We start from the raw sequence: 14,823 nt of genomic DNA on the forward strand, positions 1-14,823 counted from the left end.
CACTCTTTCCTGTTTCATTTTTACACAGGTCATAGCTGTTTTTTTGATACAGGAAGGGGTTGCGTGTTGTTTTAAATGTCTGTAAGTGCTTTTAAGTGTTTCAGTCCCACAATTTTCTGAGTTCAAATATTTTTATTTTATGGATTTTCCAAGCAAATATTGATATACGTGATTGTGATTAAATCTGCATATATTTCTGCCACCCCTTAAAATCTGCATACCACCTTCTGGACACACATGAATATTTATCTAGATCTGCCTATGTTTAGTGCTGGTAGTTGGGTAATACCAGTTCAATAGGGAAATGAGAGAGATGTGGAGCAGTCATAGACATTCCTGTACAGACCATCAGAAACATGCATAATATGAGAATAATATAGACATACGATAACCAGGTTTGTTATGTTTCATATTATTTTCCTGCTTCATAAAAAAAAAAATCACTCAATTATCATAGAGGTGGCAAAAGTACACACATTCTTTACCCAAGTAGAAGTACAGATACTAGTGTAAAAAAAAGACTCCCTTCTTGTCTGTTTTGTCTTGTTTGAGATGTCTGTCATGTGTGACATGCAGTGGTCTTGATGTTTATCAATAATTATTATAATTATTGAATTAAAACTAAATTAATGAGACTTTAAACTGTAAGGAGTAGAAAGTACAGATATTTGTGTTAAAATGTAGCAAAAGTCAAAGGTTGTAAGAAAACAAAATAGTCAAGTAAATTCAAGTGCCTTGAAGAGATACCAAAAATTACTTAAGTACAGTAACAAAATATTGTTTTTACTATAAAAGATTATAATGAAAAGATCAAGGCAGAGGAAGCCTGGCCTAATACAAAATGTCCAGAAACAGCACTGTATGTACAGAAGGGTTTGTGGAAAATGCAAAATGGAGTCTTATTCTATTCATTATGACCCATTCTTAAACCTCATATTCCTCCACACACCAGTAATAGCTCCTGGTATCCCTGACCAGTCTGTCCTCAGCGTCAGAGTTTTGCAACTTTCTTGTTGTGCAAGCCAGAGAGAAAAATCTGGAAGGGAAACATCCGAGAATAGTGCAGCACAGCCATCTGAGACTGTTACATAAGTGTCAGCCTATCACCACTGATCCAACTCAGAGATATTAAAGCCCATTGGCCTGCCGACACACAGACACACTGGCCACGCACAGCCGATGACTTGTCCTTCTCACTGATGATCAGAAAAGATAATTTTCTCTCTGATTAAGCCAGCATCCCTCTTCCAGCCTATTTTTTCAGCCTTACCAGAAATGGTTGAATACTTCCTTTTAACAGCAATGCTAGGAAGCCAGCATTCTGTTCTTTCCAGCTCTTATTTCTCATTTTGTTTTCTCAAGCCACAATGCAGCTATTGTCGCTGACAGTATCTTGCCATTCCTGTTGTTAGGTGGCTGAACCACTATTAAATAGAGATTAGAGCAAGTTATCTTAAATCTAGTTAGCAGATAGCATTTCAGATCTGGATGTGATCACTGTTTTACACCCATGCATTTGTTTAAGAATGTAAGATACAGTGTCATTGACAACAACGGAATGTGTGTTTGGTTATATTGAAATAAACAGATAAACTAATACAAATCTTCTCACCTCACTAAGTAAGTGCACAGCAGCGAGCTAAACACACTTGCAATAAAGTATGAAGACAGCGGTTTGCCTTTGAGGTTTTTACTGGAAGCAACCAATTCAATTACAGTGATTTACAAATCATAAAATAATGGGATTTAATAAACAAGAGCTACACCAAAGTTAATGTAAAAATGTGTTTGTATAGTAAAAAAAACTAATAATACATACTTGATAAATAGAGAAACATAACCTAACAAAGAAAATAAATATACAAGACAACTATAAGCTCGGTTTGCTGCAATTCTAAGATAGCAGCATTTACTCTGAAAACAACTATTACTAAGTGCTAGCTTGATGAAATCAATAAACTGATAGGAGAAGATTATAAGACATAATAACATTGCAGGATAATGAATGGGCCAAAAGAAATGACACCCACCTCTCCCACAGGGGAATTCAAAAGGGAGTGGAATTAAATTAAAGGTATAAACTGTATTTTGGGCTGCAGGTAATAAGTGGATTATAATATAATAATAATGTTTTTTAATGAATAACACAAAGTAAACTTAATTCTAGTTCAAAATAAAACAGTGGAATTATTCCTTTTTGTGTGATGACTGCTATAGTAAAAGCTTTAGGACGAGGATTTGACTTGAACATCACTGATGTTTAAGGTGGAACTGCTTTATTCAGTGTTTTTAACGGTTTTAATCAGCGGGTTCCAGTTTGTTTTGGAGAGGAGGAGACCTCTGTGAATAATTGGGCTTTAAGTATTCCAATATATAATGACTACAATACATTATACTATGATGGCGCATGTCTTGGGTAGCTTCATCAATAAAAATTTATCATATTCTATCAGCCGATCATATGTAAAATCTGAAGTAAAAGTAATTTACTCAATGTAGTGGACATAAAGTACAATGTTGTAGTGTGGACTAGAAGTATAACTACTCAAAGAAAGCATCTCAAAATTGTATTCACTAAAGTCTACTAAACTACAAACAACACATGAAGCAGACGTCAGACCTCCAGCAGTTTAAGCTCCTTAACTGCTCTGTTGACAGCTTGCCCAGTTCTTGTTATTGTGATACACCTGGGGCGTGGGTGGCAAGGAGTACAAATATGCTCAGGCTTTCTGGGATTCTGTGAGGCCTTGGTTAACTGAGAGTGCAGGTTTTTTTTTATAAATTATGTTAATCCCTGGGAGAGACCCTGCTTGTTTTCAGCAAAGGCCTGTCCAACATACAGTTACATTACATTCAGTGTCTGGAATTAGCTTTTTGGGTCATCTACTATCTGTGAGAATAAAGTCATTGCCAGAATTAGGCACCACAGTCTTATACTACAGTATATGTTTAGTATTGTGCCATATCAGTAGGACATGGCATACAAATCAAATCTAGAATTCACAGAAAATGGAACTGAATGGTGCACCGGTAGAGAAAATATGAACTAAGTATATCATACAAAATTTACAAAGAATATCAAAATAACAAATATACTTTAACTTTTTACACTGTCACTCTAGATTTTAATATGAATCTTATATTCATGTCATTGCAGGTATGTGCACTTTACACAGTGGCTCAACAGGTTTTATTTTTATATCCTGGTCACCTGTGGAATCTTCTTGTAAACAAACAAAAGTTATGTTTACATTCAGTGTCATTCACCTAACTAACTAATTGTATGTGTCAAACTATGACAAAAGTGTTAAAAAGCTTTTCTTTCCGCATAAAACATTTGCAAAGATTTATCAAATCCAGCATTGTTTCTGTCCATGTTATATAGCTAGAAGTCGGTTTCTTCCCTCTCTTTGTCGGTGCATTGCTGCATATGTTGGTATGTTACCACCACCTGTAGATCAGTGTAACAGTATTAAACCATTGGGAGGAATGTGTATGCGTCACCCATGTGCGCGTGCCTATGTAGGTTGAGATAAACAAAACGGGGAGCTCAGCTCCACAGCACTACTGTAGGTAGTACCGATTAGTGGACGACCCGCTCTTCCTCTAAGCCATGCAATGTAGAATTTTTTAACCATCTAGGCCATATGTTTGTGTTCAAAAATGAAAGCATACTGCACATGAAGGCACATTAAAAGGTGGATTAAGAGCACTAGTGGAGTAAGGGGACCTCTTGGTGACACATGCAACGTTGGATACCCCTATGGTGGTTTTTTCGACCTCTGCCCCTCAAACAGTTGGAGTCTGCCCCTGGCTAAGATCTTAAGAGTAGTGTAGTTCCCACACCCTGACACCAAGAAGTTCTCCAAGTCAAACCTTATTGGTCCATGCCCTTCAGCACAAAAAGCACTTGGTAAGGGAATGATCATGGTTTGGTTTAAAATTACTAGTTTGTGTGAAAATAATGGTTACTATAATAATCACAAGGTTAAAATAAATGTAGTTTTTTTAAAAGTCTGATGGTTTGTTGACCCTACCTTCTACATAGGGGCATTCTTGCATAAACAAAATAAATTAATTTATTAAGGCAGACAACACTTTAAAAATTTCGATTAAAATTTTTTTTTTAAAGGTTAAAAAAAATCCCCCTTTTTTATATATTTTTTCATAAAAGGAATGAAAGGAGGCTGTTAAGCCTGTCCATTTGTGTATGTGCAAGGTTATTTTAGGGGCTGGATAAATTAACTTAACTAGCCTGAATTTCTGGGTGATGATTATATTTGGTCAAGAGATTTCCTGCTTTAGGTCAAGAGCAGAAAACTGTCATTGTGACATGAAGGTATGCCAACAAAACATATCGAGCGTGACAGGAATTTATGCTGAGGACTGGGCAGAAAAAAGATCACTATCTCGCTTCCTCATTTTCTCAGAAAAGTCTTGGCATCGAACTGGCACCTTTTCCCAGCATTTACAGTAAAGGGTAGGTGTATGTGTGAGTAATTTTAGGACAGCCATAATGCATCTACACAAAGTGAATCTGTATATTTTTGGCAGTCTTATAATAGTTTTCAAAAAAACAGAGTTGTTTATCTCTCAGTTGTACCTGTAAACAGCACAGTGGATGAGGCTAAAAGCACCACCTGACAAACCCTTCTCTGATTAACCTGATGAGCTTAAAGTCTTACATGTAAGTGTCTGTATGTGTATGTGTGTGCGACTGTGTGTATTGATGCACTTAACATGACCATCTGTGCGTGCTGAAGGAAAGAGAGGGAAGAAACCTCCTAAATCCGTATTATCCTCTTAGCTCCTTACCATGGCAAGCCCTGATAGGTGGTCAGTTCACTCGACAGATTGCAGGTGTCTTTCCAACACTGTTTGATTGTAGAATTCTGAGAAGAAAGTATACAAGGATGGAAGAAATACATGAAAACTAGCATGTGGAGGCTGGACTGCCAAAGCCACTGTTGGAGGATTCTAAAAGACTTGTCTAACCAGCTTCGGAGATCCTTACCTATGGATTTACACGTTGGCCTTACCTTTTCCTCCTGACTATTTTGTTTCTTCAGCAAAAGATAAGTTTTTCTTGAATATAATTTTAATGCAAAAATGGGCTGCTCTCCATCCAAAGGGAAGTTATTTTCAAAGCCAGAAGGCCCACAATCTCTAAAGGCGCTGGTGGCTGAAGCCTCACAGGATGGTAATGATTCTAGACCTGTAGAGGAGGAGAGCAATTTTTTGAAGACTGATGAGAAAGAAAATGAACCTCCACTACCTACCGAAGAACCTCCTATGGAAGAGACTGCATGGTCTCAGTTGGCCTCCAATACAACAGCTGCCCAAAATGCAGAGGAAATTAAAGGAACAGAGGTGAATGTGACATCCCAAGAGATAGTCAATGAGGTTGTGCAAACAGATAAGATTAAAAGGACAGAGAAAAGAAAGAAAAATAAAGGCAAGAGAAGGTTCGAAAAGCAGAGGTCCTCTATTCTTCAGGCAAAGGTAGACTTCCCACCACACATGGTGAGGGCTCACCAGGCAGCCTATGCCTTTCTGAACCCAAATATCTCCAAATATGAGACACTGTTAGGCCTGCTGGACCAAGCAGCCCAGACACAGTTGTCCCTTCAGCCCATGATGACTGCTTTTGTGTTGCGCTTTGAGGAGATCAATCAGGCCCTAGAGGAGATGGCAGAGGAGGGGGAGCTGATGTTGAAGGAGCATGGGGACTACATGGCCTTGCCTTCTGGTATGAGGGGCCAAGCTGTTATGCAAGCTAAACCTAGCATGGCCACAGCCAGCCCCCCTGATCCACCTCCAGATCTGTTACAGCAACTTCTTCAGCATTCAACAGAGAAAATTAGGCTTGTGGGGGGTTCGGTCCAGGTACTGGGTGACACCACGCTTCAGGACGCAGTGGAGTACTTTTCTTCTGTTTCTAAGCTGCTAGTTGAGAAACTGCAGGCGAAGCAGGTAGCGGAACAGAGGTTGACTCAAGTGCTGGCACTGGTAGAGGGGGCTGCATTGAGGAAGTCTAACCCAGAGGATTCAGCACTGCACAGTGAGGACAGTGGGATTGGGGGGGAAAACGAGAGTCTGACAGGGTCTGAGAGGCACCGCCACCACCGAGGGAGTGCTGGATCTGGAAGTTGTGGCTCTGGAATTAACATTCGTGGTGCATTTGATACTATGCCCAGTAATTCACCCAACCTGGAAGGCCATAATGAAGATGATGAAGAGGACGAGGAGGAAGACGATGATGATGATGATGAAGAGTATGAAGATAATGAAGGTGATAGGCCTCAGAAGAAGAGGTCAAATTCTTCCCCACCAGATCCCAGTCAACCTATTCTCTACATGCAGGATCAGCAGTCTACAGTCGGACGTCCCCGGACTGCTGTCACTGCAACCAAACCTGAACACTCCTCATCCACTAGATGTGTAAACATAATGATGGAGCTACAAAACAGCCAGAGGGACTTGGATCAGCGAATGAAAAAGATGACTGAAACCCGAGGATACAAAGAATTAGCAGGACCTCATTATAACCTGTATAGGGCGGGACTAAGACGGCATTCATTAAGTGGATCAACAGGTTCACAAAAAGGCCCCCTTAGAGCAAATCAGTCACCTTGTTCCTTACCAGCTTTAACACCCCAACCACCTAAGCGCCAGTCAGTCAGAAGGCTGATAAATACCTTTAGCCAAGGGGTTGATGGTAGACCAGGGCAGAGCCTAGATAATATTCCACCTCATATCAGGAGGCCCAGGAAAAGTGGGATCCTTCTGTCATCTGGCACACTAAATGTTAATGAGGGGGGTTTAGTCATCAATGGCAACAATAACAACAACAGCTGGCCTGACAGCAGGGATGACCTGGATGTAGAAAACTTACCACCTCCACCCCCAGAGGTTCTGATGGACAATTCCTTCCAGAGTACTGAGGGCATACCAGGAAATGAGGGAAGGTCAAAGGAAGATTCAGTTCGAAGTCTCCCAATGATAAATCAAAACACCGGGGTCTCCCAGCGCCTGAAGGCATCCCTGCAAAATGTTGAAGTACTGCCAAGCCGTGCCAGCATAAAACCAAGATCTATCACTATCTTGCCTGCCCGCCCTGTCAGGCAGGGTGCAGTTATGGAGGTGCCAGATACAGAACAGCAACAAGAAACTGATCTGGATCCTGAAATGGAGAAGGCTAACTCTCTCTACCAACAGGCACGTAAGATCATTCACCTGTGCAATGCAGCAGAAACTGCTGACAAGAGAAATATTGCAGAACTAAGTAGCAGAGGACCTTTACCCCCTCAAGCCAGGATGGGCCAGAGATGTGAAAGCAATGAATTTTATGAGTCTGAGATGTCCTCTCCCAGCCTGCCTGTGACAGCACCACCTGTCTCTAGAGTCCGCCTACCACCATCTTGTCCCTCTGTGTGCCACAGATTTCCAAGCCCTCCTGTGCTCAGACCTCAGACCACCTCTAGGCCCTCATCTCGCCCAGGTTCTCCGAAAACAGTGACACGTGCCACAGATAACAACACCGAAGAGATCATTCCATCTGTGTCCTTTAAAGATGCCCGTTCAGTCTTCTGTCTAAAAGAGTCTCAAAACTCTCAGAACTGCATTTCCTCTGGAAGTTCTATTCTTCCCAGACCATGGGGAGAGACCTCCCGAGGCAGGCTACCAATGAGGAGGATAGACAGCTCTACCCGTCGCACCCAATCAGAACAGAGGCCTAGTTCGACTTCCCATTCAGAGCCTCCCAAAGCTGGCAGCTCAGCCTCTAGCCAGGCCAATGAGAGTGAGTCTGTTACCACAAAATATAGGTAAGTTATATCACAAAGTTGTGGGTCCAGGTCAGCGCTTGTCTTTTGTCCTGCTTTTTTGCCATTAAAGAAAAAAACATTTTATGACTGATCAATACCAGTCATGCTTGACAAAAGTGTTTACTTGAGTTTTGAGTCATCTCTAACCCTGTATTACGTTCCCACCTTTGTATTGCAACTGTTGCACAGTAATTTCCCTCAGGATAGATAAAGCTTCTTGAATCTTGAATCTTGAATCTTTAGATACTACAGGCAAATCTGATTTACATATATATTTTATATAACGCATAACTATGACAACTGGGCTTCCATGTTGCTACTCTATAAATATTGACATAGATGGTCGATATTGCTGAATACAAATGAAAGAAGGCTTAGATCCTTGTGATTAGGGTTTTTTTTTTGGTGTAATTAAAGCACCTAGTTAGTTTGACCTGTGGTTGTTTACTTTAAATCCACACAGATGGCTCCTGCCTGTGTTACTGTTTAAGTGAATGACATTGGCACGTCTGACCATCTGCATTCCCAGCAGAAACAAAACAGATCAGATAACACACAACTGGTTTACTTATATGCGCTACACCAGATGTCCTGCTTTATTTGTGAAAAAGTGCTCAAGTTTTTTCAGAGCTGTGACACAAGGCATCTTGTCATTGTAACTGAATCATAAACCGATGATTTGAGCCTGTTTAGGCCTGACTTATGCCTTAAACTTATGTTGTGAGAAAATCAAACTGCATCAAGACAATAAGAACAAAAGACTTTGCACTGCCAAATTACAACCATCATGCCATGTCACACGTAAGAAGCTTTTTTAAATTCTTTATTCAGTGAAAGGTGGCTTTGTACAAACAGGTAAAACAAGTAAGTGACTAGACAAAAGGAAGGATGACACATAGTACACACTGCAGGTGATAGGAGAATAGAGTAGCGTAGGGACTCTAGGTGGTAAAAGTTGAACACAAATGCAAACAAATAACCAAAAAATAAAAAATAGACACAGAGAAGTATATTAAAAAGTACATCTTTGTTCATGTAATATGCTACTGTAATTATTTGCTGAGTTAGCAGGATATATGCCAATGCATCTATACATGTTCTTATACTTGGGGACAGAAAAAATAAAACAAAGAAATAAATAAGCAAATAAATTTAAGGAAATTAATTTATCAAGAAAAGCTGGAAGATGGGGTTATATTGGTTGCGTAATGTGTGGAACCACAAAACCATTGAAAGATGGGCATCTGCCCCATACCCTATACCCCTGGGGCCCCAAAGTCCCATATTGATTATGTGTCAGTTAGCTGTACACAATGCAATTTCTCGAAGAATTGAGGTACAATATCAAGTAAGGCATTCAAATTTAAACCAGCACTCCAGGTATGTAGTATTGCACTTCCATGAAGTCAGAGCAGGAAAACAAAACAGTTTCAGTCCCTAGTGTGGGCCAAGCTCCAAAAGCCATGGGTCCTACACTTCACATAATGCAACTTTATAGCAGCTTTCATTAGACTGTGGGATATATTTCTCAAATTTTTGGCCTTGTTTGGTAGAGACGTGTGTAAATATAGTTTTAAGACATTTTATGTTGTGCTCATTTGGTTCGTTCTAAAATTAGTGACGCACAGAGCACATAAGGTGAACTCATGATTCCAGAGTACTGGTCGGAGAACTAGCTGTCTGAGTATCAGGACATTTAAGGAAGCTGCTATGAATAGTCTGCTGTGTTTTATGGGAATTTGGAGGCAAAAGGGTTCATATTCAATTCACAGAGGTCAGGAAGTTTTTCTTATACATTTATTCTTATTTTTTTTGTTTATACCATAGTTTAAAATTTATATTAGTGTAGAGCTTTACCTCTGAAGAGATTAACCGTAGGGATCTAGTCAGATTCTATCACGAGGTGTTGGACACCTGCAGTAAAAGCTTTTTCAAACAGTTTAACTCTAATTCGAACCTACAGTCACGGTGTCCGGTTGTATGTTACCAGCTCATCTCCTGCATCCAGAGAAACCACCTGGCCTAATCCAGATTGGATTAGCCCTCCTACCCCACCTCTCCACCCCTGTGGTTAGGTGAACTCCTCGGCCTGCTAGCCCACATAATCCACTCATGCGCTAAAACTGCTTCCCCCCTCCTTTCTTGCTTTCCTACAGGCCAGGCAGCCCTCTGATGAGAGGAGACAACGCCCAGTTGGATCCAAGTGCCACTGTGACGACAGCCTAGAGCCCGGCTGTGATTGGCCAGGGTTTCTAAAGTGAAATGTGAGGAGGGAAGGGAATGGAATGGAGAAAGGGATTATGGATTAGCAGGATTGTGAGGTTTAGCCCCTTTCTTTTTTCTTTCCTTTTCTGACTAAAGGATTTTGTTCCAAGTGTGGGTTTTAGATACATCTATAATATTCATTCAAGCGGTTTTAAGCACATGAACATTTTAATTTACTTCTGAAAACATTGTCAGAAGAATTCATCTGTATCAGTTTTTAGAAGTGCGTACTTAATTTAAACTGAATGTTGAATCTATAATCTACCTTGAATTTGTTTAAAGTCAAAGATATATGTAAAAATGTTGTTATTGCAGCCATTAGCACCACCAATTTTCCAGATTCCCTCTAGGCTCACAGCTGAACTTCAGAGCTGGGAGACAATTGGGGATTTGGAAGTTCTATTGGCTGCTATACCAAATACAGTATGCCTATAATTTACATAATTATCAGATGTACTCAAGTGTTTGTAAATGTCTTTTATTTTGTGTTTGGACAGTTTGCACTAGCTTTCTATTTGTGTTAAACCATGTTTTCTACCTCGACTACAACCCAATAAAAGAGGAAAAATCTGCCCCAAGTTTTATTGAGTTTTCTTGAAAATGTGTATGTTTATGGGAATATTCAGGGCCTATCAGTGCAATAATGTCATGAAAGCTACTCCACAGGGTACCTTTAAGGGGGTTCAGTACTCTGTATTATACTACCAGAAAGATGAGGGGAAATGGATACAATTGAAGCAGCAGACGAAGAGATATCCTAACTTTTAGTTCCTCTGTAAAGATCCAAAAACACTGGTTCCTACATTTCCCATAAAGCAACTGTAATTAGTTTGACTTTGTAAATGCACACCCCCAGTGTGTGAGACAGGCTTTCTGTTGTAAATGTGAATTCTTAGGCCATAGAAGACATATTTAGTACTCCACATGACTTTTAAACTAAGTTTTACATCTGTGGAGCACTACCCTGTTGATTGGTTATGTTATGGCATTAATATGCTAGCAGGGCTGGAGATAAACAATATGGTGACATTCATTAAAAACATGTTCTATAATACCAAAAAACCCCAAGGGTATCTTTATACCGTCTCTCTATAGCAGTGGTTCACAATCTTTTTCCTTAAGGGAGCCCTTTTCTATCATTGAGTAAACTGACTCAATGGCATATTTTATGGATATTTTATTATATATTTATTAAAATATTCAATGTATAACAATAACATTAGATAACAACTGATACACTTTACAACGAACCTCAACAGTGAACACAATAACTGCAGGAAGTTTGGTTAAAACCAGAGATTTGGATGAATTTTAAGCAAATTATTTCCTGTGAAATGAGGTTTCCTGAGATTTTTGTGAGCCTTTTGTTCTATTAGCTCTTTGGTTGTGTAAACCTTTCTCATGCAGGATGAGGCTGTTTGTGAACTGAAGGCTCTGTGAATATAGCTTGTCTTTAGGTCTTCACTGTGCCCTTATCCTATGAGATTTTTTTTTATACCTTAAATAAAATGTTAAACTTTAAAAATAACAATTGCATTTAGTTTTAGTTTAGTCTTAACAGAAATACATGAAATACATGCCAACTGTGTGATTTAAAAAAAAAAATTTCTTACACCTGTTAAAAATCAAGAAGGCCTCGCGAAGCAGTCCCTAGTGGGTGCTCATATGTGACTCTGATCTGTTTTTTTAATGACAAGCACAACACATGGATTCTGGTCTTTTCAGCTGATTTAGGCACCTTTCATATGTGGTCTAAATCAAACATAGGTCAGATTTTATGCAATGTGACCTTAGTGTCATATCAGAATGTATGTGACTTTAACAGCACTCTAGATAAACATTATTATGCCTGTTCACACTGTAGTCTGATGGGCCACATTTAACAAATAATGTGAACAGCCAAACAAAATCAATCAGATCCGAGCAAAATCTCAGAACTGACCGCTAAGGCTAGCATGACTGCTACACATCCCAGACAGGTGGCCCTCCACTCCAGTCACCAGTAACCCAAATCTCTTTCCAACTACCAGGATGACCGCATAACTTATAACCTAAAATCCTAGAAAGGAGGCCAATTACTATATGGTTCCCTTTACTAAAGATTCACTGGGATTTTTCAGCTCAGTCAGGTGGGAAATGAATGATAATCACATACCACCACAGCATATAAATATCAACAAATAGGAGCTACAGCCTGTATAGAGTTAAGTATTACTATGGATCTTTGTGTAGAAATGCTGCCATCTGCTGTCTTGCATCTCCAGGAGGACACACTTGAGTTGTCCTATTCTATTTAGATTCCTTGCTCCTTCTCTGTGAGCTTCAGGTTCATTGATTGATTTCATCTCTGCTTTCAAGTGTTTTATTTTTAGTTTTTTTTGTAAAACATTTAATTTCTATTAGAATTTTATTGTATTTGCCCTCATATATGATTAGTTTCCCCATTTCATATAGTGTACAAAAATATCTTATCAGCGTATAACCAATTGTAAATGTGCAATTATAATTTTAAGTAGTGTGTGCAAGGAGTTGTGCATAGCAGGTTAGGTTAAGCAGTCTTAATCAGCGGAGGTTGGAGCTACTGGGTGCTGTGGCTATAAAAATTGGCATTTCTTTTCCTTTTTAATGCTGCAGTAGTTAACTTAAAAATAACTTTTTGTCATATTTGCAGAAAATTTCACTGTGTCCTGACAGTAGTACATGAGACAGATAATTTGAAAAAATCAGGTTCCTCTGGCTCCTGCTAGTGCTCCTGGGTCTGAAGAAAACAACCAATCAGAGCCAAGAAAGTTAGTTGATTGTCTCATTCACAGGTTATCGAGAGGCACCTGGCTGCAGGCCTCCACTGTGAGGTCGCTTCCGGTGCAGGCTCCACTGTTAGAACACCTCCACTGTCAGGACGGGAAGTGGGCTTGGATTTTCCTTTCAGAAACGGGTATTAAAAACAGACAACGAGTGGTTATTTGATTTTCGTTTTAAAATACAAAAATTTAAATTGAAATACAAGGCGTTTTTCTTTTTCATGGTCAAAAAGGGATGAGCGAAATTTAAAAAATGATTCGATTTTCATTTTCTATTTCATATAACAAAAAATAAAATCACTAGAAAACAGAAACGGAAAAAAGGCCTGTATTTTCATATTCTGAGACCGGATGTTGTCATTTACAGGATGGTGCTGTGTAGAAGAAACAGTAGGCTAGTAGACTGCGGTCAATCCAGCCATGAGTCCGATCTCCGTGGTCAAATCAGCCGCACTTAAATTTAGAGTGTACAAGTATTCTCAGCATTATGGTAAATGCGGAGAAACAGTGTATTTACTTCTAAATAAACCATGAAAAAGAAAAACGCCTTGTATTTAAATTTTAATTTTTGTATTTTAAAACGAAAATCAAATAACCACTCGTTTTCTGTTTTTTAATACCCGTTTCTGAAAGGAAAATCCAATGACCAAAACATACACGGACCTACATGGCACATTTTATTTTTCCACCTCTGTTGTATACTACAGTATATAAACAAAACAAATAGTAACTGAAATTATTGAGAAATAGCATGCTTCTGCACCATCAGTACTTTTATTTTTGATACTTGAGTATATTTTGCTTCTAACATAACATACTAAATTACTTCAGTGTCTTGTTTTAGCCACTTTTACTTAAGTACGTTTTTGAATGCCGGACTTTAACCCGTAGTGCAGTATTTTCGTAGTCATTATTACTTCTTCTACATAAGTAAGGCCTCATTTACACTACCTGGTGCAAGTGGCCATTTTACATGTAAGCAAAGACAATCTAAGTTTGCAGGCTGTATACATTAATTTGAATTGAAGTTCATGTACTATAATTCAAACATGATGCATTTTCTATCCTTTTTAGATGCATCATTCAATCATTCCATCTGGTGGAAAGCCTGCAGTGGAACGCTGCACAACATGCTGCAGTCAGTTCCACTGCCCCCTTTGTCCCAAAGGCATGTATAATATTTATTTTGTTTCAGGTCAGAAACCAGCATTTCCATTTCCCTATTTTTCTTACCAATCTTTTTTCCAATTGTACTGCAATTGTGGGGTCGCTTTAAACAATATGCCATTCACAAGTTAAGGTCAGACCTGCTGTCTGCAGTTTAAAAGTGTCCAGATAATGTATGATTGGACATATTAGAGGAGGGCATTTTCTCAGGGCTTTTCTTTTTCTTCTTTTTGGAGCTTGTGTTTTGAATATTACAACTGATCATTTTGCTTATCTATATATTTTCAGGAAGAAGAGCAGCAGGCTGAGGTCTGCCACCAGTGGAAGGGGTAAGCTTTTTCACAGTATCTATTGGTCAGATACTGTTGGTGCAGCAGCTATGGACAGACATCTTTGTCTTTTCCATAGGACTTGGTTGAAGATCGCGTTCTTCGCAATTGCAGACATGCAGGGTTTGCATGCAGTGGGTTGAGGCCAACAAACAACTGTTATCTGCCAAAGTGGACCTGCCTGATGTTCTGTACACGGGGGAGGAGAACCAGGCTGAGGCTGCTCTGCAGTATGGAAGGGTGTGGAAAGATCAAGTGAAGACCATGAAAAGGAATCAATCCTGGAGCCCTTCAAATTCACATTTTACACACTGAGGACGTGGAGATTCTGTGAGGAAATAATGGACAAAAGAAATAATTTGGCCTATTGTCCACATCCACAACTTTTCCCCTCCTTATCTGTCCGACCTACTCCACATCGCCACCCCTTCCCGT

At 39.4% G+C, this 14,823-nt stretch overlaps 1 protein-coding gene across 1 annotated transcript; it reads left to right on the forward strand.

Annotated features, from left to right (window-relative positions):
• Positions 1 to 4,830: 4,830 nt before the first annotated feature.
• On the forward strand, positions 4,831 to 10,664 carry pcare2 (photoreceptor cilium actin regulator 2). The gene is made up of 2 exons (XM_051409883.1): positions 4,831 to 7,826; positions 9,983 to 10,664. The coding sequence occupies exons 1-2, from the start codon at positions 5,110 to 5,112 to the stop codon at positions 10,050 to 10,052; spliced, it is 2,787 nt and encodes a 928-aa protein (XP_051265843.1). The 5' UTR covers positions 4,831 to 5,109; the 3' UTR covers positions 10,053 to 10,664.
• The last annotated feature ends 4,159 nt before the right edge of the window (positions 10,665 to 14,823 follow it).

The sequence above is a fragment of the Dicentrarchus labrax genome, unplaced genomic scaffold (genome assembly GCF_905237075.1).
Source record: "Dicentrarchus labrax unplaced genomic scaffold, dlabrax2021, whole genome shotgun sequence".
In the NCBI taxonomy this organism is placed as follows: Eukaryota; Metazoa; Chordata; class Actinopteri; family Moronidae; genus Dicentrarchus; species Dicentrarchus labrax.

Coding starts and splice junctions, on each gene's coding strand:
- pcare2 (XM_051409883.1), top strand. CDS start 5,110: ATGGGCTGCTCTCCATCCAAAGGGAAGTTATTTTCAAAGCCAGAAGGC. Junction 7,827..9,982: donor TCTGTTACCACAAAATATAG/GTAAGTTATATC, acceptor GCTTTCCTACAG/GCCAGGCAGCCCTCTGATGA.